At 36.3% G+C, this 23,436-nt stretch overlaps 1 protein-coding gene across 1 annotated transcript in view; it reads left to right on the top strand.

The window, feature by feature from the left end:
* Positions 1-21,444, top strand: part of LOC141441688 (uncharacterized) — a 51,580-nt gene extending 30,136 nt beyond the window's left edge. Inside the window, exons 5-8 of the mRNA XM_074106496.1 lie at positions 9,470-9,561; positions 10,543-10,735; positions 17,882-18,030; positions 21,045-21,444. Of these exons, the coding sequence (XP_073962597.1) occupies positions 9,470-9,561; positions 10,543-10,735; positions 17,882-18,030; positions 21,045-21,176 (566 nt within the window). The 3' untranslated portion in view covers positions 21,177-21,444. The remainder of the gene's footprint in view (positions 1-9,469; positions 9,562-10,542; positions 10,736-17,881; positions 18,031-21,044) is intronic.
* The last annotated feature ends 1,992 nt before the right edge of the window (positions 21,445-23,436 follow it).

Raw genomic sequence — 23,436 nt, 5'->3', positions numbered from 1 at the left:
CGTTGTTTCCTAATGGAGACTGGTATATATTTATAGAATATAGCAAACATTACTTTTGTAAGAGTATCTAAGAGTAGTATACATTATCAAAGAGCTTATACATTCTTAAGAGGCCGGCAACGGACCAATGACTCTCCTTGACTCATGGCCGTTGGTGATGATTTCACATCAGATGACCCGCTTGCATTATGAAACGTCATTATAAAAAAAAGTGCTAAGTACTACGGTTGTCATAATTTTCATACGTTATTTCAATCGATTTTGCTCGCATTTTACGATCCCTGGCCCTATACTACGAAGTGCAAAAATTCGAACTTTGCATCTTGCCGTCCCGCTGACGCTAATATTATTTAATACGAGAGTGAGAGGGATGGTACGATACGAACTTCGATTTTCGAATTTCGTAGTAGATCCCCTATACGGATATGATGAAGGTTTTCTTTGTTTTTTCTTAATTGGAGTACCTGAAGCACGGGAATTTGGTTAAACTCATGGAAATCAATGAGGGCTATCGTTTTTTGTCTCACTAGATGGCGCACTGTTGCGTGAGGTTTTTAAGTATGGCTTTCGAAGTCTGTTATTACGGGCGTAAAGACAAAGTTTAGATTATAATCATATTTAATACACCTTAAAACCGTACCATAAAAATATCGAGCATGCCACAGTGTTCGGAAAAAAGGGAGGAAAAAGGTTGCCGAAAAACAAAACTGTCTCAAAACACAGACATTTATTGCCCCCGTACGCATATTTGCCATAATTAATTTCAGATATTGCAAAATATTCATAAAATTATTCACCCAAAAACTATGAGATTTGACATTTCGGAGACCTCACGCTACACTAGCGCGTATGATAGATCTAATAGTTTACGCGAGTGAAACCGCGGGTAAAGACTAAAGGTCTCTACTCATTAGCAATGTGTCAGGCAAAAATATGTACAATACAAAGCAACAACTCTTCATTGCACACCAACACAGTATGCTTACAGAAAACAAAGGTATATACATAGAGATTTTTCTAAGGTAAGCAATAGGCGGCATAAGCCATATATATACTTATTCTTTGTATTGAAAAGTATGAAACTATGCCCACTAGCACGTTTCGTAACCAACCGTCGCCGCGTGTCAAAAAAAAATTCAAATGATTTATTCAGTAAATAGGCCGCAATGGGCACTTTTACAAGTCATTTTTTAAACTACCAGCGCTTTCGGAAAGACCATCATTGCCAAGAAGAATGCGTCGCAAGAAACTTGGCAGAAAGTCATTTTTTCATAATTATATAATTACAAATAAAATACTTAAAAACTATATTATACAATTAAAGAAAAAAGAATACAAAAAATAATAATAATAAAAATACAGGGATGTATGGGGTCCCTTAGTTACAATACTAAACACTAACTACTTATATCTAAACTATATCTACGTCATGTATGCGCTTGACATTCCGTTCCTGACACGTTCCTATTACGGGCATGTCATGATACGGTGTATAATACAGACATAAACTGAGCTAAAGTGACACGCCCCACTTAATTACTCAATTTCGATGTGTGAGAGCAAATACTAATTGCGCCACTATGTTTGAGTTGCCGCCATGTTGCTGCTCCCACGTTTGAGTCTAGTCAACCGAATGACCAATGACTAAGTCGCCTACGTCGCACAGACCTGTCATACTTCTGGCTCTAGTTGTCAATTTATCGAATAAAATAAAAAACAAATCGTTTATTCTGTAAGTAGGTCACAAAGGACTCTTTTACACGTCATTTTTAGGGTTCCGTAGCCAAAATGGCAAAAACGGAACCCTTATAGTTTCGCCATGTCTGTCTGTCTGTCTGTCAGTCCGTCCGCGGCTTTGCTCAGGGACTATCAATGTTAGAAAGCTGTAAACTATGCCAACAAAATAGTACAATAAAAAATTGAGAAAAATTTTTTTTTGGGTACCTCCCCATAGACGTAAAGTGGGGATGATTTTTTTTTCTCATCCAACCTTATAGTGTGGCATATCGTTGGATAGGTCTTTTAAAATCATTAGGGGTTTGCTAAGACGATTTTTCAATTTAGTGATCTGTTTGCGAAATATTTAACTTTAAAGTGCAAATTTTGATTAAAATTAAGTAGCAGCCTAAGGTATAAAATATACCTAAACTTGGAATATTCCGTACAAAATACGAAATCCTTAGAAAAATATTACTTATATTTTTCGTAATGGCTACGGAACCCTATTTTGGGCGTGTCCGACACGCTCTTGGCCGGTTTTTAATACTACGAGCGCTTTCGGAAAAACATGGCAGTTTGCATAGAGGTAACTAAATAAAAATTACAAGAATGTTACTACGTTCAGTAAAAGTAGGTATAAAATGCTTCCACCATCAAAAAAAATGTATGATGATTGGGTCTTTTAACCACATAATGGAATCAGCGATATTGTTTACACTAATATTCTTTGTTTAAATAAAAAAAGAAAGTCCCGTTCATGATACCTAATCACCTCCACAATTTAGGTACACACGTTTCACACTGTTACACAAATTATTCCTTTACTTTTGATAGAACCAAAAGATTTGGTCAAACTTTACTTAATCTCCAACATATTGCTCCTCACATTTCCCGACTCGACGTTAGTGAATTCGAAAATTAGAAAACAGATTAATTTTAATTTTCTATTTCTTGACCAACTGCGCCGCGACCAACAAGGATAATGTGTTTACAAGGTGGAATTTTAAAGTTTCTCTCAGTTAATTCTGAACAATTAATTAAATTATTTTCATTTGTCGTATTTGATTTGAGATGCCCAATGCATTGAGTTTGTGATTTAATTTTTACCAAGTATGAATACCCTAACAGACAATTTACGTATAAACAATTGAGTTTATTTCATTATAATACTAGAGTTTAGCTGGAAATATTAATTTCGTATCACGTTTTTCACCTTTTAGGTACATCAAATGCTGAAAAGAAATCGTACATTTGGCTTATCCATAACCGTAATAAGATTAAAAATATTTTTCTAATGAAACAAACTGAGACTAAGTATTATTGTAAAATGTGCAGGTGCTAGCGATCATATCTTTCCGCTGCTACGAGTATTTTATACTGTTTGACAGATCGAAATGATTGCGATTGCAAATGCGCGTAAGACAATACCCATATTATTGAATGTGATCTACTAGATTTTTGTATGTACATAACAAATCCTAGAACCCTCGTAGGTATACTGTAGATTCACGTTGTATGTTTGGCATGCAACTCACAATCGTGTAATGATAATAACATTACGATCTAGTTTTGCTTGACATGTTTCGAGCTTTGTCCTTTTTCTAGAAGGAAGGCCACAGACATTGATTTCTTTAAGACTTTAATAGTAGATTATTGTCGTGGCCTGGAAGTAGGCAATTGCTGTCTGAGTATGAGTATTAAACGGACGAGCTTGCGAGTCCGTTTAACTAATACGAAGCCAGCAATTGCTATTCCAGCTGAGACTAATATAAAGCTTTTCTCAAAAATGGTGAATAATTCTGAAATAGAATAAACTTTTTCTCAAAATATATTATAAAATTTAATTTTATTCCAATATTTTTCTTATGCTTTCCCGCCTTTTTTCATTAAAAATAAACTGCAGGTGTATTTTTCCACCGAAAACACCACAAGCTATTTCAAACCCAATAGAAAAAGTCCGGAGTTCCAACAAACTATCTGATACCGGCCATTAGACTTGGCTGTATACGACTTGTGCCAACATTTCCATGGCCTTTTTAACTTTAAAAAAAAATGTGACTGATTGCAGGCGCGCTAATTCATTATTGTCGAGCTAGCGCGCCTGCAATCTTTTTAACTTTTTAATTTTTCGCTGACCATAAACTATGCACTTCACCTTCTGATATGTAAAGAATAATGTCAACTTTTACGGACATTTTTGAGAAAAATAGATTAAAAATAGTACGTGTTTACGTCCCTATTTCATTATTATCACGTTTGTTCTCATGCTTGCTTTTTAGTTTGTTTGCTTTGTAAATGCGTCAGTTTTTCGGTATTTCAAATAACTATCACATTGTCCGCTTCATTATAAATAGTACATTACTGTTAAGGCCGGGAAGTAGGGGGTTGCCGGCCAAGCAGATATAGGCGGCCGAGCGTAGCGAGGCCGGATAGGGATGCGAGGCCGGCAAACCCACGTTCCGGCCAAGACTTTATAATGCTTTTCTCGAACATGATATGAAATAAAATAAAAAAACAAGAAATCAAGCTGGCGGGACGCTAGTCTGGTCGCCCTAATGTGTGCGCGCGTGTCGAGCTGGCTGCTGGCGCGGCGGCTGCAGGTGGTGGTGCTGGGTGTGGGCGTGCGCCGTGTCGCAGAGCACGCGTTGAATTAAACAATAGACGGTCGCATTGCCGGCCAGCGGCCTGCAAAGTTGTATGAAATCTCTTTGCAGGCCGCTAGAGTGACCGCGCGTAGGCAGGCGAGCCGCAGCGCCTGCAGCGCGATACTTCTCGGCCTATTATTTGTAACACAACGTCAATATTTCATGTCATGTTTGAGAAAAAACTATTACAGTTATAAAGATATCTCTTCGTTGTATGTACAGATGTAGTGAATAATGTTGTGTCATCGTATATTGTCGGAAAAGTTCGTATTTCGCAACATTGCTTTCTCAACTAGCTCACTTAAGTTTACTGCAGCTAATTGAGATAGCAAGATAAAAACGAAGTTATCCGACAAAATACGATGGAAAAACATTATTCAATAGATCTGTGTACACTAAGTTGAGGGCTGCATTGTTTCTTCAAAGTCAACATGACAGTATTTGAAATGCCCCAGACTACTTACTAATAATTTCACTATTTATTTTCAAAGTGACTTTTTATTTGCTTGGCTGTAAATCGCTCCTGCCTATGCCCGTGACCGCAACCTTAGTTTTAACTCTTTGGCTGACTGGCGCTGACTTTTTTGTGAATAACACAACTTCTTTTTACTTGCTCTCGTGTGGTGAAGCTAAACGTGGTAAGTTCCGTTTACCTAGCCCTTTATATCCTTAAAACCAATGGCTCCACGAGGAGCCATCATTTGCTTAAGATTTTTCCTACAGACTGTTCCACCCTATGTGTCGTTAAATTAAGGAAAAGTGTACTGAAAAGGATTGTTTTGAAGTTGAAATTCGTGTGCGACATTTTTACTCAGGCGGAATTGACACAGTGTATCTATATCCAGTAAACAATCTGCAAATAATGCGAAATGCGTGAAATTTGCACTCGCCGTATTGCACGGATGAGACCTGAAGCTGTATTTTCTAATCGCGCATCATTTCTTTCAACCCCATCCTGTAACTATTCTATGACATGCGAAAAATGTTGTTGTGTTTTAAAGATAGGAAAATATAAAGGAAATGTATTTAGAATACTAAAACGAATTTATTTATCTTTGAAACTTTGACAGCATTAAAATAATTGTGATAATTACATACTCGTATATGCCTTTAATACATTTTGTATCTATGTACTATTGTCGCGGAGGTCGCGTGACGACATTATTCTTCTCATGATACTCTAAGGGGCTGTTTCACCATCCATTGATTATTGTTAACTGACGGTTAAATGTGATGCCGTCTCTATTTGTTTTGTTCGAATAGACGGAGACGGCATCACATTTAACCGCCAGTTAACACTAATCAATGGTTGGTGAAACAGCCCCTAAAACTATTGTTCTTCTTCATAATACATCTTTCGATTCAGGAATGAAGAAAATCGTCAAGTCTTAAGCGTAGTACGAGTAGTTGCGCATTAATAGAGACAACACACATCATAAAAACATAGAGAATCCTTTAAATCTTAAAAATCTTTGTAACTTACCTATGTTATACAAAAAAAAAAAAATTGCGTGTGAAAATTGTAAATTGTTAGTAGATTATTTACTGGATGAATGCTTGGTGCAAATGCAGTGATATACGAGTAACACTGTCGTCTAGGCATCGAGTAAGTTGTTATCTTTATTGAAATATTAAATATTGACGTCTAAGTTCATTAATAGCAAACTTTATAAAGTCAATGTTGTACTCGTTTGGCTTTGGGCTTAAAACCACTAAATTTCATAATTACCTTATTCACTAATACCCCTAATATTCAAATAACCATGGGCTCATAATACCTAAAATGTCAAATTGTCTCTTGTATTAAAATAAACGAAATTCATTACGACTTTGACTTAAAATGTCATATTATCTAAATACCTCAAGATTTAAATGCACAATTCATTCAAATACTGAATGACAGAAATGACAAAATATTAAAACAACTCAAACCGAAAACACCCAAAAGGCAAAATGCCTATTTTTTTTCACGGGCGGTGTTTGAAAAATTTGTGTTGATTATTGACTTAGTATAGTTCCTGTTTAACGTACAAAGGGTTTAACAGGCTAAGGAAGGTCATGTGGCCCCTGTGAGGAATAGTTGAATTGGTGAATGTCAATTGTTTGTCGCCTCATTACTAGTAATCACTCCAACTTTCAGCCCTCTATCTTGAACCGTCACAGAGATAATGTCAAAAATGTATTTAAAAAAAAACCAAACTCGTTTTTCTCCTTATCCATAGCAGCTAAAGAATCGAAACAAAATCACAGCTACGTGGTTTGAGTGGGAGTATACCTTACAATTTTATTAATATTTTATACGTGAAAAATAAAAATAAAAAATGATAATATAAAAAGGTAAAATGCAATTTACAAGTTATTAGCCCAAAGCCTCGTATGTATGTCAATGTGATAATGAGGTTTAATATTAATGAACACAATCATTATGTTTATATTATATTTCTGACTGTTGTGAAAGTTAACATCGTTACGAGTATCATCATCATCTCCGGAAGACGTCCACTGTTGAACAAAGACCCCCCATCCCCCCCCCTAAAACACCACGCGGAACGACAACTCGCCACTTGGGTCCACCGCTTTCACACAGTAATTCAATGTGTTCCAGTTTAACCTTTGGGTTATTAGCTTAAAATAATAACCTCAGACTTTATATTAAAACTGACGAGCCATTAGTGGACGAGCTTGACGTGAATAATAAATGAGATTTGAAACGCTAATATTGTGTACAAAATTCGCCAAGCTTTTTTAACTAAATAGACCGTGGGTATTCAACATAATTTTGTAAAGATTCACGTTGAGTATTCGTGTGAGTATCGTTTGGCAGAATTACCATATCGCCGATACTCATATCGCGTGATTATGCGATATTGGTAAATATCGCATACTTAATCTTGTTTGACCTAACACCTTGTGTGGTGTGAGAAAGGATTTAAGTTCTGTATAGGCTCGCAGTTCTAACTTAACTTATCTACTTTGCTGGTACCAGCTTGTTTCTTTGTGAAATCTCAGTTGTAACCTAACTAACCTATTTTTCTGCTAGCTGAGGGCCTGCTCCGATATTCGAAAATCGAAATTCGTATCGTACAGTCACCAGCACCAATATCTGACACAACAAGCGTGCATAAATATCTGATACGATTCTATTTCTAGGGCCGGAAGGACGTGTCAGATATTTATGCACGCTCCGCTGTGGCAGATATTAATGCTGGTGACTGTACCGTCCCTCTCACTCTCGTATTAAATAGTATAAGTGTCAGAGGGACGGAACGACACGAACTTCAATTTTCAAATTTCGGAGTAGCCTCGCAGTTCGTTTCTGTGTTCCCATTAGTTCCATTGCCAGTACTATTATAGAGCTTTATTTTAGTACTGTCAATGGAACTAGTGGAAACACACCGTTTGTGGGGTTTTTCTTGAGAAAATAGGGCGGTGATATTGTTATGCATAATTATGCCAAATGATTCTTATGGCAAATGCAGTTTATGTGAAGTAATTATTCTGCTAAAAAAGTTTATACGACGCGTGTTATGCTAAGTGAGTTTCGAACAAACAAGATTATGTCAGATGAGGGGTACCCAGTTGGTGGTGATCAACAGATGACTGACTTGCTTGTATTCCTCTGCCTGTCGCTAAAAATCACATTAATCATCTAGTTTTCGTTTATGAATAAAACTGCCTTCTTTGTTAAATCCCCTTCGTTGTTAAATCCTGATATTAAATCCACCAAACCTTATAAATACTCAATTTATTAACAAGCACACTCATTTGCAACGTACAAAAATTGCCGAAACAAAATTATTTATAAATGTTATCCGATTCTTATTCGGCACTGTCTAAGTGATTTAGAAGTGGACTGAAAAACAGATGCTCTGTCTCACCGTTATACATCGTTAGCCGGAATACGTCCACTGCTGAACAAAAACCTCGCTCTTAAAATCCACAGTAAACGACAGTTTGCCACCAGGATCCAATTATTGCTTGGAATAAGTACTGTCACCAGCACCAATATCTGACACAACAAGCGTGCATACGACTCATTTCTAGGGGTGGAAGGACGTGTCAGATATTTTTGCACGCTCCGCTGTGGCAGATATTAATGCTGGTGACTATACTAATCTTCTTTTCTTTAATATATAAAATTTTCGTGTCACAAAGTTTGTGACCAAACTCCTCCGGAACGGCTTGACCGACTTTTTTTTTGAATAGGACACAAATTTTTCATATTTCTACGCGAACGGAGTCGTATGCAAAATCTAGTATATTATAAAATGTCGAATATCCGAATATTACGGCATAGGACTAGACGGTTTCCCGGACTAGTTGGTAGATCCCTGCTTGTTTTATTTTTTCACTTTCAATCTAAATAAGAATTTCATAACACCAGTCAAGTTTAGGCGTATAGAGCTGTATTACTTACACTCCATTCCATATCACTTACACTGTGTCGAATACAGGACGTGTAATCATGGCGTGCCTCACCCTTACGTGGCAGGCATACCACACGCGCGAATTATGCCACTCTTTCTCTCCCATTGATGAGACGAGGGGAAACTCGGCAAAATTGGGCTGGAATTAGGTAGACATTGACCTCTATTGTACGAGTACGCTGGATGGGCCATTGAAGACGTAATGAAGTCAGTCCTAAAGTCGGGAAGGATTTTACGTAGTGCATGTCGGATTGCTCCTTTTACTTACCAAAAATGTTGCTAAACATGTATACGTCGGCGGCCGATCGTAAAATCCGCCAGATCACGAAATTCGTAGCGAAAAATGGCGCCTTTTCATTTTCTGATTTACGTGTATCACTTGCTCACAGTTTATGTATCTCTTACATCTGCGGTGAAGAGAATTATTGCAGCATTATCCGCCATGAGCTATGTTTACGTAGATGACAGTGGCGTAGCGTCTGATATTTCCATGGTAAAGCCGAAGCAAAGATCGGATGCATCTTTCATAAATCACGTATGTCCTGTATTCCTAATTTGTAAATATGGGCAAGTCGGTGGGAATAGGGCTCTATGGATGCTTCGCCACTGGTAGATGATGTCATAAACAAAAAGGCCGATTAAAAGGCACGGTGTTGAACTATATGCCTGTTGTTCCAGATGATGAGTTCGGAGAGAAATCTGTGTCCGTCCTGTTGGACGGCGAAGAGTCTGAACTAATATTTATAGACCACCCCAGTACTGAAATGTCGGTTAGTAATAGAAAAACAACTGTTCTTTTCTGACTATGCTCTAGTGAAAAGTAACAATACCTAATTAGTGTCTTTGTAAAATAAGAGAGCATAATGTTAAAATTTTTGGTCTTCATAACATTTGCTGTATTAAGTTGCGGTGGCAGTATCGCTACATCTTAAAATCTAGCTGAAGGCATAATATAATCTTCTGAGTTACTTCACTATTAACAAAGCGGGTGGTTGGCAGAGGATTGGTAGCAAATCTTCTTGACAACTTTTGTGGAAAAATAGTTTCCCCCTGCTTTCCACGCCGCAGGGATGGAGTTCAGAGTTCGTAATTAACATGGCCGTGCATTGGGTCAATTTCAGGGTAGGGAGGTTACCCCCCACACCAGGGTCATTATCACCAGGGTCAGGGTCACCAGGGAATTGACTCAATGCAAGCCTATACGGGGTGGTTCGGGAGACGAGAGCAAGACCAACCCTACGCCATCAGTAATTGATAATGGATCGTTCAATCATATTTTTGTAAAACCCCACACTTTTAATTGCAGAGTGTTGCGGCTGTGCTTATGGCAATCTTTTATGGGTGGTTCGGCAGGGGCAACTTAAATGAAGGATTCTTATTTTTGCAACATTAAAAAAAATAACGTTAATCTCATTAATACTGGTACGATCAAAAGTAAGCCTTAGGGGCTGTTTCACCATCCATTGATTAGCGTTAACCGACGGTTAAATGTGATGCCGTCTCCGTCTATTCGAACAAATAAATAGAGACGGCATCACACCTAACCGCCAGTTAACACTAATCAATGGATGGTAAAACAGCCCCTTAACTAAGTGAATCCGTTAGGGCTGATCCTGCTCACGACACCTGAATCACCCATTGGCAATAGAGAATGCTGCTGCCTACTCCCACATCAACTCCCTTAACCGCCTTTTAGGACCACAGGAAGACCATCAGCTAACAGCCTTTCTAAAGAATACCCCTGTCTACAGGTTGAGAACTGCCTGTCGACGTACGAGCCTCACGCTTGCGTGGTGATATACTCCGTGGTGGCCAAGAGTTCGTTCACGCGGGCTGGAGAGATCCTGGCTTATCTGGCGCGAGAGCTGTTTACCACGGAGCGGACCGTGGTGCTGGTGGGGAACAAGGCTGACCTGGCCAGGGCGCGGCAGGTTTCTACTAATGGTAAGCAAGGTTCTAAACAAAGTTACTGAATTTTATGAACTGAAGCATTCATGGGCAAAATTCTAAAATTGAAGTTCGTATGTCGTAGGTTATTATAGAAGCGTCAGCGTGACGGCAAGATACGAAGTTCGAATTTTGCACTTCGTAGTACCTACAGGCTACAGGCCCAGTTTCTTGACGATCTTTTCGAGAATTCCTTATTTTTGTCATTCTCAAATGTAAAAAATAATGTGTAATTTTTGTTAAAAAACAAATTCTGTTTTTGTTTAAATTCATAGGTATACAAAATTACATTTTAAATTTACCTAGCTTTGTGGTGAAGGAAAAAAATGTCTGGTGTGTGTGTGTAGTTCCCGATCCGCACTGGGCTCGCGTGGGAACTACAGCCCAAGCTCTATCATTCTGAGAGAAGGATGATGATGATTGTGATGATGTAAAGCTTGTATTGTGTGTGTGTGTATGTTACGCTAAAAACAGCTCGAAGGTTTATAGAAGTGAAAAGAAAAACACATACCGGTTTATGTGTGAAAATATACAAAGGCTGAGGTTAAAGGTTATATACCTATGTTAACTAGCTTTTGCCCGTGCCTTCGCCCGCGTGGAATTCGGGTATCGCGCGCGGTTCCCTCGGGAACTGTGCATTTTCCCGGGATAAAAAGTAGCCTATGTCACTCTCTGGTCCATAAACTATCCAAAAATCACGTCAATCCGTCGCTCCGTCTCGACGTGAAACACGGACAAACATACACACAAACACACACACTTTCGCATTTAAGTATATTAGTATGGATTGCGTATACCCTAAAACGTATTTATTTTACACTTCCAAGAGCTATGAGTAGTCCCTAAATGTTTCATAATTATTTCAACTTGATACCTCCATGAATAACGAAATTATCCTATTAAGTAAGAAAGAAATAAGGAAATTATTTATTGCCACAAAACGCATTACAAAAAATTCCTTACAAAATTAGATTCTATTACAGTTTGTAACAATTGGTGTCGGCGTCAGCAAATGCTATTAGGATTCCTTTGTCCTTTTAAGATACGGATCCCTAAAATAACAGCTGTTTGCACGTGTGCATGAAAAAGGAACTTTACTACTTTTATTTACGACTGCCACTTCTTTTACAGGCTCATTGCCTATAAGGAAAAAGGTTTCATCTATCCTTCTCGCCCTAACACGCGCATATACTAACATCTCAGCATATATATAACAGCAAGTCACAGAGTTCTTCCCAGTATGAGAGTGCTTGGACCGTAGTTCCCACGCAGACCCAGTGCACATTGAGAACTTCACACACACGCCTATGAATTGCTTTGTAGCTTTGTGTAGGTTTCTTCGCGATGTTTTCTTTCAGCGTAAAGCTCGTGATAAATTCCAAATGGAAACCTCGTGCGTATATACTAAAGCACTTTCTAAGTATGTGGCAGCATAAGAACATTAAAAAAACAGGATTATAAGTCCCTTATCTTGTTCAATAGACTTGAATACCTAAATTAAGATTCTATTTAGTAGCTGCAAAGATTTATATTCTCGTAAACTGACCAATACGCGTGTATTACTGTAAAGTATGCCGTTAACTTTAAGCGAAGTTAGTAAAGACCCCAAAGACTCGTAATAAAAAATTGAAAAAATACGATTTTTTTCCTTTTAAAATAAATCAGCACGCAATCTATCACTAGATGATCGTTACTTTGTTTCGAAATCCACTTCTCTCTCCCGTGTCTAATTTATAAGTACGCCAAACATTGCTCCGCTCAACGAATAATTTTCAAAAATTAATTAAGTAGGTACGATCTGGCAGGCCATGCTAAACGCTAAACTTAAAATTGATTGCATTATACGCGTTTGGTTTGTTGTGTTTATTTAAAAATACGCTGTACCTATATTGCAGCCATCCTTCCAACGTCTGTAATATCTGGACATAACTAAATAAACAGTGTTACCGTTCAAGTTGAGGCAAACATCCTAAGTCAATGTCGTCGTATCCTACGATAAGAGCCACTATCACCATAAGGGCTTTTAGTTTTTATTGTAAAATTGAATTCTACACATCAAGATACATGTTTATAACTTAAAATTATAATTTTAATATTTTTTATAAAATAGTAAAAAAATAATTTTAAAAAGCCACAATTACGTATGTCTCACTTCTAACGCGGAGTAAAGCCAGAAATACGCTGCTGTCCTTATTCGCCGTGCAAAAAGGAGACACGCGGGTGCGACGAGGGGGCGCAAGCGCCGTTTCGGCGGTACTCGGCGGACAGCGCCGGAAGAGTGGCGTGCATTCGTAATGCTTATTTAATTTGTAAGATCATCTATTTTTTCATTAATTGACAATGAAAACCATAAAACGAATCGTCGAGCACTTACACTAATGAAAATAGTTACAAAGGATGGCGCTGAACAAAAGAAGTAAACACCAAGTAAATTTAGCGAAATTGATTTATAAAGTTTTTCATTATTCTGATTCTGTTTATTACTTATTTTAGGTTTACTTTTGTATTATTTATTTTTTAGGTTACTTATTTATATATTTACATAGTTTAATGAAGAAATTCACACAATTTAATGAAGTAGTTAATATTACCTAGAATAAAGCCCGAACGGCTACTGCGGTCTTCTATCGCGTAATAGCTCAATTTTATTTGTATAGAAAATGTGTGGCCACAATTGCGGTAGTGTCCTTTTTCTATGTACGAATTATGTTTTGTTGAATTATTGCTCAAATATTCGCTTTTTAAAGATATATTTGGGCAGTTTACTAACATTTCGGCTTCATAGAATGAACATAATTGCTTATTGATAACAATAATTATTTGGAAGGTGTGATTTTACATATCTGATTTTTGGGTTCTTATGGCACTTGAGGCCTTTTTCGCTGTATATTTTGGCATTATTATATCTATTTACCTTCTAATTTCTTGTCAGTCGGCCAATAGGCTAGAATATTATTCTCTTATGTTTCTTATAAAATTCGGCATGGTTTCTGTGACTGTTTATTATTAATAATATTTTGCCTGTGCTGTTTAATTTCTATTTACAGAAAAAATAAAACGAGAAGTTTCAAGTAGAACCTGAAAAGAACAAGATCTAGATTATTTGTTTAACAATCGGGACCATATTTTAGACAGTGTACATAAGTTAAGAAAATAAAGATTACCTAAGCATATTTTTTAAAGACATCGTTTCAGTATTTCTTATTATTTACAGACCGTCACAGACAACAACAGCGGGTTTGATGTTGAAACAAACCAAATTAATCGCAGATTTTTTTTCAAAGCTACAACACATAAATAGAAGACAAATTGATGAAGACCGAATTTTAAATAAAACGAAAAAAAATATTGGTGATATAATTTTGAAAACTTTCCAGGAGCAACACCGAAGTTTTCTTCAACTTGAAAAGTTTAACTTTCTGCTACTGCTGAATTGTTTTCGCCTGAAAAAACTGGCAAAAATGTAGAATGTGCAATGATTAAAAGACAATTTTGGAGTTTAGCTCAATTCCGTGTCAGAATGAAAATTTTATCCTTGTAGAAAACAAAAAGAAACCGATGAAGTTCTAGATGATATAGTTATGCAGAGAGAAGAAATTATTCGTAATTTTTTCTTCGACGATGACATTATGCAAAAATAATTCAGTAGGTATAGGTTAGTAGCGAGAAGTTGAAGGTTTTCAAGTTGACAAAAACTTCGGTGTGACTCCGGGAAAGTTTCCAAAATTATATCACCAACATTTTATTTTTCATTTAATTTGTACAATGATGGCTACTGCTTTTTAATGCATCTGAGTTTTATTTAAAATTTAGTCTTTATCAATTTGTCTTCTATTTATGTGTTGTAGCTCTGACAAAAATCTGCGCTGCGATTAACTTGGTTTGCTTAAACATCAAGCCCGCTATTGTTGTCGGTAACAGTCTGTAAATATTCAGTCAAAGTCAAAATATCTTTATTCAATTTAGGCTATAACAAGCACTTATGAATGTCAAAAAAAATCTTTCACCACATTAAGAAATAATGAAACGTTGTCTTTAAAGAAATGTAGTTAATCTTTATTTTCTTAACTTACACTGTCCAATATTTGGTCCCTATTACCAATTAATATACTTAGTTACGATTTTCGCGACGACTAGAAAACAATAACGACTTATATAATAAAAGGCGAATAGAGGGACTAGGAGTTTAGTTACAAATATTGCAAAAGCAAGCACGGACCCTATAAAAGTGAATAAAGACAAGTATCTTTGTATCAATCAAAAAATAAAATAAAAAAAACCCTGAAGGATTCATGACTTTTTTACAACGTTACCTCATGAGAAAAGAGGTGTTGCTACTGCGGGTGATACAGACGATGAGAAAGAATAAGGAAAGATCCCCAATGAGTACTGAAGACTGAGTAAATAATAATGTGCAATTTTATTTTTATATTAAGAGCGTAGAGAATATTTTGAGTTTCAGAAGTTAAATATTTATTTTAAGTATGATTTTTTTTTAGTTTCACTTATGCTTCCTTAAATGGGACTTGTTTTATTTTAGGGAATCACTGTGGCTACGTACCTACGCTTTATGATTTAAAAAATCTTAGAAAATAAAAATAAAATATTTTTCTTATTTGCCACTTCTTTCTGTATTACAAGAAAAATACTAAAATTAAAAAAATGTTGAAACGCAAATATTTTAACAACTACAATTTGGTCCTAATGGTAGTTGTGGCCTCGAATTTTTCGACGATAAAAGGCACAATGTAGCTTATGGCCCTTTAAAACTCATTTAGTCCGACGAAAAAGGATTTAAAGACAAAATCTATCTATAATGTATCATTAAGAACATAAATTTTGTTTTAACAGAACCCTAGAACCCTAATACACATTATTTAATTGCAAAATTATCAATTCGCTACTTATATTTTGAAAGAAACACAAAAATCTTCTCCTGAAAAGTGAGCATTTTGTAATTGTGGCTCTTATCGTAGGATACGACGATGTAATGTAATGGCTCGGAGAAGCGGTCGGGTTCACAATATAACATAGAATATTGCGTACTACGAGTGTAATATAACCCCTTGAACTAATACAGGGTGGACAGGGTGTGGTGGTAACTGGTGGGCAAAAGTTGTAGTTTCAAACGCATTTCTAGGCAAATTCAGTGCATTGACGACCAGATGGCCTAGTGGTTAGAGAACCTGACTACGAAGCTTGAGGTCCCGGTTCGATTCCCGTGTCGGGGCAGATATTTGTATGAAAAATACGAATGTTTGTTCGGGTCTTGGTGTTTAATATGTATTTAAGTATGTATCTATCTAAATAATTATATTTATCCGTTGCTTAGTACCCATAACACAAGCTTTGCTATAAGCTTACTTTGGGACTAGGTTAATTGGTGTTAATTGTCCCGTTATATTTATTTTATTTTATTTCTTTATTAGGTTTTAATGCAGACAATTAAACTTTAAATGTTAGTTAATTTTCAAATTACTAATTTTAGAAAACCCTGTCCTGAGCTAGTTTTTTATAAGCTTTTACTTAACTGGGGGCCTACCATGATCTTTTCATAAACGATCCAAACGCAGAGCAGTTCAATTTAGCACCTAAACTATTGTCGAAATTGGTACCACGACGTTTATTTCTCAGAGCTGAGTCTCAATGGTTTACAAGTGAATGAAAGACCCATATTGTCTCTGGTCCGAAACTGAAACGCTAAGTCGCGAAAGGGATGCCGCTATATGCAAACCAAATATTGTATACTAAAACCTCTTTATTTTGGAAAACCATAACTCTATGTCATTCCGTGTTCTTAGCAACCGTTGTGTTGATTACAAATAAAATGTTAACGCTGTCAGTAATCCACAAGTCTTTTCTCACTGAAAAATTAGTTTGATCAATGAGGAGTTAAGAAGCACAATGTCTATGAAAAGTTATAAGACTTGAATAAAAGTTTAAAAGTTCTTGAAATTTAAAATATTCCAAGTAAAACACTTAAAATTCCAAAAGAATTGACAGAATGGTAACTTATACTGAATCGCTAAATTTGACACTGAAGCGATTCAATTCCCACTCAAGTTAGCGTCATGGTACGAAAACCGCTTGAAGTGTATGCTGTATAGCTGTCGCTGAACCGTGCTTGAACTGAATCGCAAAAGTAACGTCGTGGTACGAAATAGCGATGCAGTTCAGTTTAGAGCCTAAACTGAATCGTATTAAGAGAGCGTGGTAGGCCCCTGGCCCTGTTTGTTAAACGACTTTTTTATTTGTTTGTTTGGGTCAAATCTTGGAAGCTTAATTTGACCTACTTGCAATGGTTTGATTGACTTGAAATTTGGTATACTTATGTAAATTTGGTAACAATACAATAATCTGGTAGTGACATTTTGGTGGTCCTGCCAGGATCGTCTCTGCAGGAGGGAACTCCACAACGGTTAATAGTACCGACTTGAAATTCGGTACGGATATGTAGTTTAGATGACAATGCACGTACAGTCAACAAAAAGTACAGTCTGCAAAAAAGCTTGTGTTAAAAAGGAAATTTTATTTTTCATTATGTATATTTTTTTAATTGTATTCGTGTGTCTTCCGTATTAGTGAGTAAATGTCTTCTTTCTTGCTTTTTTCTTTCGTAAAACTTATTTACTCTTAAAATACTGTCATAAAATTGGAAGTAAACACTATCCGAACCGATATAATATATATATCTTAATTATGTTTTGTAAGTGAAATAATCAACATCTACAGGACAAGTTCACTAGATTTAAATTCTTCGATTTAACATTGTTTAAAGAGGAAAACGAAAACAGATACAATTGTCACGAAATGATCCCAACCCAGCATAATAATAGGCCTTGCAGCCGACGCTGGTCTTCCGTTGAAACCAATAACGCACAACAGTAGCTGCGTGCAACCCCCCCCCCCCACCTTTGCCCCTTAATAGGTATAAAAAATAATGGCATGGCACGAGGCTGGGGCAGGACTATACCTTAATAAGTTCGTATGTGACGGTAGAACCTTGTTGCAGTCAGCATCTACCGCACTTAAACAAAAAATCTTAATAAAGGCAGCAGAGGCTCCTAGTGCCACGTACGAACCATTTTCACATCGCAAAAGAAGTTGCGGGTTGTATCCGGTTTCATGTCTGTGTTGTCGCAGAGGGTAAGGCGCTGGCCACGTCGCGTGACTGCAAGTTCATTGAGACATCGTCAGGCATCCAGCACAACGTGGACGAGTTGCTGGTCGGCATCCTCAAGCAGATCCGGCTCAAGGAGAGCCGGGAGAAGAAGCAAGCGAAGAAAGTCAAGGTAATGACAATAATGACAAAAAAGGTGATGATCTATCGATATTTCGCCTGTCAAGTAGCCCTCATTAATTTAGTACTAAACTAAGCAAAAATACTTACACAACGTGTTACTTATGATTTGCGTTACTTTATGCAAAAATTCAACAAATTTTGTCCATTACTGTTTTAAAACCTATATTTTGATACGTATCCGGAATATTGGGAGAGAAAATAACTTATGCGTTATTCCAGACGTAGGTACAGCTCCTACATACAACTTTTATGCAAATTCATACAGAGAAAGAATAACAAACATAGTCACAAACTTTCACATTTATAATTGAAGTAGGATCCTATATAAGGCGACGTTAAGGTGTAAATATATATATATATTCACTACTTACTTTCGCATTTATAATATTATATATGTGTGTTTGTATGTTTGTCCGTCTTTCACGTCGAAACGAAGCGACGGATCGACGTGATTTTTGACAAGAGATCGTTTATGGGCCAGGGAATGACATAGGCTACTCATTATCCTGGAAAAATGCCAGTTCCAAATGACTGAATTCCACGCGGGCGAAGCCGCGGGCAAAGGATACTACTTATATAAATCGCTCCCGTCCAACAGGTATCAGTAATGAAATGAAAATTATTATTTGGAAGATCAGAACCAAACCACCGAAGAGAAGTAATCACTAGCAAAAATTAATTAAGATTTTTCGTATGAATAATTTAAAGAAGCGGCCATCATAAAACCTTAATTACAGGGGAAGAGAAATATTTTGGGAATCACGATACCTTGCCCTGGTCGAAGGATCACTTGTAAACCAACACCTTTTCAACCCCGTAATGAAGCGCAACTTTAGCAATATTCCCCGCTAAGACTCAAAGAGCAAACAATTCGAGTTATTGGTGAATTTTCTAATGGCCCTTGCCGCAAAATACCTTGAAGATTCGCTTTTAGTAAAATCTTTTAATTAAACCTTTTCAGATGTCGTTATAAATTTAAATATTTATACAAAATATCTTCTGTGGCGGGTCGGGCGTATTTTTAACGTAAAATATTGAATTGTGATTCAATATTATTCAATCTTTTTGATAGCAGCCGCTCTTTAATTTAAAACATATTCTTTGATGATTAAATCTCCAATAACCTTCTTTCTGAACTACTTACTAAATACTCGTATGTGTTGGTGTTCATTATAGAGTCATTGTATTATATTGTATTGCTGTCGTATATGATTAGTATAGTATCGAAACTTAAACATATCCTATTACAGGGTACTTAACACGCAAAATGTGATACAAGCTCACATACAATGTGTGAACATCAATGTGGAATATGTAAATGATTTGGTTAAGTAGTTTATCTAAAAAATCTTGTAGTTTTGCATCGCAATTCCTAATAAAAATGTAGTCAAGTCTTCGACGCAGTACATGTATGGAAACATTTGATATGAATATATTTAAAGATATCCAGTCAAACAAACCCAACCATCTGCTCAAATATTCCTGATTAATTTAAAACATTTTGTGCAAGCGCTTTTTACAACCTTCTAGCACCATCTCTTTTGCACACGCCCACTGGTTAGAAAAGGAAATATAAATACGATAGTATATAGTATCTCAGACTGAGCTATTGTGCACGAATATAGCAGGTAAATGACCTCGCACTTTGTGGAAAGGGCTCGAATATACCAACAAGTTTCTAACTTTAAAGTAGTCCTCCAAAGTTTAGTCGATCAATTAAGTGTTTACCATTTCTTATAGCAGATCCTACATCAGAATAAATATAATATGGCTGATTGTTTGACTGACTTATCCATACTAATATAATAAACGCGAAAACGTGTGTGTTTGTACGTTTGTCCGCCTTTCACGTCGAAACGGAGCGACAGAACGATGTGATTTTTGGCACAGAGATAGTTTATGGGCCAGAGAGTGACATAGGCTACTTTTTTATCCGCAAAATGTGCAGTTCCCGAGGGAACAGCGCGCGATGACCGGATTCCACGCGGGCGAAGCCGCGGGCAAAAGCTAGTAAGTGAATATAGCCTTTGATGTTCTAAGCTGTACGACTGATATACATAGAATTTTAGGTTGGTAATGGCATTTCTTTGTCGACTATACAAGATCTTAATTATTAAAGTGAAAAAGCCTAGGAGGTGCACATTCGAACCCGTCGGATTATCCAAATATTTGTTTCGATTTAAAAACGTGTCCATTTTTTATTTTTCGGTATTTTAAAAAAACCGACCAAGAGCGTGTCGGACACGCCCAAAATAGGGTTCCGTAGCCATTACGAAAAATTAAGTAATATTTTAATTTTTCCAGGATTTCGTATTTTATACGGAATCTTCCAAGTTTAGGTATATTTTATACCCTAGGCTGCTATTTACTCATAAACTACTAATAATTCTCAAGCAAACTTAGCTGTTATAGTTTTCCTTAAAAGTTTGATATTTACTACCATCCTGAATTTTTTCAAATTTTTCCACCCACCAGTTTAGATTTTAGCGGGGGGGGACGCTCGATTTTATGAAAATTTGCACTTTAAATTTGAATATTTCGGAAACAAATCACTGAATCGAAAAATCGTCTGAACAACCCCATAATGGTTTTAAAATACCTATCCAACGATACCCCACACTAAAGGGTTGGATGAGAAAAACAAATCACCCCCAATTTACGTCTATGGGAGGTACCCTAAAATATTTTTTTTTTTAATTTTTAACTGTTCAATTTTGTCGGCATTGTTTACTTTTATATCCGTGCAAAATTACAGCTTTCTAGCATTGATATTATCTGAGCAAAGCCGCGAACGGACAGACAGACAGACAGACAGACAGACATGGCGAAACTATAAGGGTTCCGTTTTTGCCATTTTCGCTCCGGAACCCTAAAAAAGGGAAAAATACAAAAAGTCTAGTATACACTAAAATTTAATTAAGATTAAATCGATGTTCAATATCTTGTCAAACCATCGAGGAATTTCAGTCCTTGAGTATATTTACCATATTTTATTTTCTACAGGAAGCGAAACCGCCGAAATTAGCAAGCTCCAGGACACATATCTCGCTGAACATCGCCCGGGAACTGCTCCAGAAGATCTGCATCAATGACATCTCTAAGTCCAAGTCGTGCGAAAATCTACACGTCCTGTAATCTTCTGCTTGCCTGGTATATTCTCTTACCGAGCCCGTTCGCTGAGTAGGAATTGGATGATGAATGGACAGTTTTATACTTGTTGTATTCCATGATACCCTGGTACGCAGGGGCCTATTACGTAGGTAACTAAAAAAAACTTTGGTGGGTACGTTATGTTCTTTAAGGATGTGAATATTAAATGAAATCCATATGATTAAATTTTATTGGAAAATTACCAATCCATCATACCTACCATTCCTTGTCTAAAACTACTTCTACTTTTACAAATACGACATACACAATACAAATACTTTTCATTTAATTAAATGTAAATAATTAAAACGCAAATATTTTTTAATCGGTTAAGGGCCCGTTCTTTGATCAATAGTTAAAGATAGTCAAATTTCCTTTGAAATTCGTTGACTAGGTATTGTTATGTTTGCCATACATTTAACTATTAAGTTTGTTTAACTACTGATCAAACAACGGGCCCTAAGTCAAATATATTTTATTTCACCTAACCGATGACACTCAAGTGGCCCTAATTTTCTTTTGACTAGTTTAAAACTTGCCCAACCATTTGCTTTAACTATAATATTTCGAATTTTTTTGAAATACTAAGGGCCTGTTTCACCACTTGTCGACTAACTTTAAGTGACGGATATCAGTGATGCCTGTTGTTGTGTCCGAATAAACAAAGACGGCATTACTTTTATCTGACACTTAAAATTATTCGACAAGTGGTGAAATAAGCCCTAAGGTAAGTAAGGTACGATATATGTACGATTTTCTATTCCCGACTAATACGCTTGGAGTTATACGTGAATAGGTATATGATTTGATGCCGATCGCTTCTGACACCCTAAGAATCTATATCTTTACGAGTTGTCTGAAAATCTAACGTGAATTGATTGATGGATGGGGAAAAATATGTTTTCAGCTATCAGCATCGAGGGAATGTCAGATATACTTACCTGTTTGATTTCGCCACATAACTAAATATAATAAGAAGAATCCATGTTATCGTGTTTATTTTTCTTTCACAAGTAATTTTGGCTTTTTTTGGCTGACGTGCTGTCAATAAACTCACGTTTTTCCGTACAAATACAATACAGTACAATACAAAGACTCTTTATTGTACACCAGACCTAGTAAGCGATACAGAAAACAGATACACAGAGAAAAAATTACAAGGCTTGCCGCCGTATTTTTTTTTAAACCGTTAACATCGTTGCAGATTGGCCGGAGAAAATAAACATATGTATGGCTTTTTTTTCTTAATTATACTATTACCGGAACAAATTGTTAAAACTAGAAAAGCTAAAACCGGGAATCAATCCTAGGTCCTCGTCAATCCGTAAAACAATGTGTTCTCCAGACAGCTAATGATTTGTATTTTATTCGTAGCCAATGAGAAAAGCAAAAATAAATGCAAAAATCGAGTAGTAAAATTTCTAAATTTGATAGTAATGTGGCATTTCAAGTAGCTAAAAATATAGCTGATATGCGTGGTCGTGTTTTTAGAACGACACTTCTATTCATCTTATTATTAGTTCTGTGGTAACGACAGATAGGTACATACTGTTGTGGACTGGCGGTGGTCCACAATAACACACTTAATCTTTAATAATATTATTTTATTCTTAATTCAGAAAATACATTTCAATGTGTCGATAGTTCTAGACCGACTGCCTAAACTCTGTTTTTTGTGTCATCTGTTAAATTTATATTCTTTCGAACATGATAATGTCGCCCACGCATGCTAAGTATGAAAGACGCCTTACTTTTTATACAAACCTAGTTATTTATGTTGAGTAAATTACGATTTTATTTTTAGGTTGTGTAAATACTTCTTCAACATAATAAATTATGGTATTCACTTTTCTCTAATTTGAATTCAAATACTTGCTTGACTGTGATTGGTTAAGTTAAATTGTTTGATACTCGCTACTGCACACACGTCTAGTAACATTTGATATAAATAAATGGGAGCGCCAAAGTTCGCATACTCTTCGCTAGTCATACCGTAATTTTTATCCGAATCATCGTTTATCATATTTTTTTCCGATTGAACCTATACATTTTTCTGAAATTTTTAAATGTCTTTAGAAAACTGTAGGTTAGGTTAGGTTTATTTTATACCAATTCTGATCAATTACTGGATTCAGAGAAAAAAGAGTTATGACAAACGATCATTCTGACAAACATTACATTCGGACTCTCATAAGTATGCGAGCCGATATCGACCCAAAATAAATTATCTCTCCGTCTATGAATA

This window comes from Choristoneura fumiferana, chromosome 24, assembly GCF_025370935.1.
Source record: "Choristoneura fumiferana chromosome 24, NRCan_CFum_1, whole genome shotgun sequence".
Classification (NCBI taxonomy): domain Eukaryota; kingdom Metazoa; phylum Arthropoda; class Insecta; order Lepidoptera; family Tortricidae; genus Choristoneura; species Choristoneura fumiferana.
This window is presented reverse-complemented; position numbering and strand designations above follow the sequence as displayed.